General features: G+C 43.1%; 1 protein-coding gene across 1 annotated transcript; it reads right to left on the bottom strand.

Annotated features, from left to right (window-relative positions):
* Window positions 1-454: 454 nt before the first annotated feature.
* LOC128358444 (galanin receptor 2b) lies at window positions 455-1,378 on the bottom strand. Its single transcript, XM_053318725.1, has one exon. The coding sequence runs from the start codon at window positions 1,376-1,378 to the stop codon at window positions 455-457; it is 924 nt and encodes a 307-aa protein (XP_053174700.1).
* Window positions 1,379-1,590: the final 212 nt, after the last annotated feature.

Here is a 1,590-nt window from a genome sequence, read left to right as displayed (position 1 = left end):
AAAAAAAACACTCATAAGCAGCTGTTATGCAAATATGCTCCCCTAAAATTACTTTTTATTATTAAGTGCTTTAATTACTGTAAAAAATAAAAAGGCACAAAATGACACTGCTAAGGTGACAATTGTAATGTTTTAGTGCTGCATTACTGGTGGGTATATATGTGTACAAATATGATAAGCCACATAGTCACTCGTATTATTCAGATATTACAATTATCACCATCACTGCTCCTTTACAGATTGAATAGTGAATGTCTTGTTGTAGATGAGCCTGAAAACAAAATCTTAAACTGTAATTTTTCAAGTATCCTTATCTGTAAATATGTACCTTTTAAATATGTCAAGAAAATTCAAAAATAATCACAGAAAAATTATCCACATAAGTTGATTTGTATAAACAGTAAATGTAAAAAAACTAAAAAAAAAAACCCAAACAAACAACAAAAAACTGAATCTAAAAGCTGTCTGTGGGGACGCTGATGACCTGTGGTTGCACTCTGTTCCTATTGCAGCTGAAGAGCCAGGCTGCCCTCCTGTGGCGGTAGCGCTTGGACAGCAGCACATAGAGCACTGGGTTGACACAGGGGTGCAGGTACTGGAGCACAGTGCAAACGAAGTAGAACATCTCCCAAGCCGATCCTTGGCTGTACAGCTCCAGGTACACACACAGCTCCAGTACGTAACCCGGCAGCCAACACACTGAAAAGGTAGCAGCAGCCAAGAAGACCATGACGGAGGCTCTGCGGGTATTCCTGGCACTGGACACTGACATTACAGGGCTCTTGTGGAGAAAAAGAGCCAGGCGGACATAGTTGAAAGCGATGACCAGCATTGGTACAAAGTAGTACAGTACAAACTGGCTCAGGATCACTTGGTAGTGATGCTCATGGATGGTTGGAAGGCAGAAGGTGAAGTTTGTCAGACTTGGGCTCAAGCTCTCTTTGGTGGCAAAAATTCGCAACGGCAGGCTGATGAAGAAGCTGAGGGCCCAGACCAGGACAAACATGAGGACGACCAGGTCCATCGTGGGTGGCTGGTATGGGTTGGTGATGATCATGGCGCGGGTCACGGACACAGCGCACAGCGAGTAGGTGCTTGCTGCCAGGCTGAAGGCTAACAGGAACTGGTAGACCTTGCAGGAGGTGTTACTCAGAGGCCAGGAGTGGGTAACAGCAGAGTGCAGGGTGAAGGGGATGAGCAGGAGGGTGAGGAAGTCAGCCAGAGCCATGCTGAGTAGGAGGATGTCGAGGCGGTTCTTACGTAACGTGTTGTGCTTTACAAACAAAGAGAAAACCAGCAGGTTGGCACACAGCCCGATGCCCAGGATCACTCCACAGGTGCAGGCAAAGATCACCCCGTAGGTATTGGGAATAGCCATATTATCATCGACTTGTCTTCACCTTTCAAATAAGATGTATATTAATTTTGTTATCATTTATGTTTTTTTAATGAAAGAGAACATTTACAAATCATATCTATAAATGGCAGTCTGCTTCAGAACAAAATGTGTTTAATTAATATTTTGAGAAATAACAAACAGCTGCTCTTTACTTAATTTCTACTGGTAGTGTTGTTAACAGAAACAGGTGT

The sequence above is a fragment of the Scomber japonicus genome, chromosome 5 (genome assembly GCF_027409825.1).
Source record: "Scomber japonicus isolate fScoJap1 chromosome 5, fScoJap1.pri, whole genome shotgun sequence".
NCBI classification, from domain to species: domain Eukaryota; kingdom Metazoa; phylum Chordata; class Actinopteri; order Scombriformes; family Scombridae; genus Scomber; species Scomber japonicus.
Note: the sequence above shows the minus strand (reverse complement) of the source record. Positions and strands in the feature narration are given on the sequence as shown.

Coding starts and splice junctions, on each gene's coding strand:
- LOC128358444 (XM_053318725.1), bottom strand. CDS start 1,378: ATGGCTATTCCCAATACCTACGGGGTGATCTTTGCCTGCACCTGTGGA.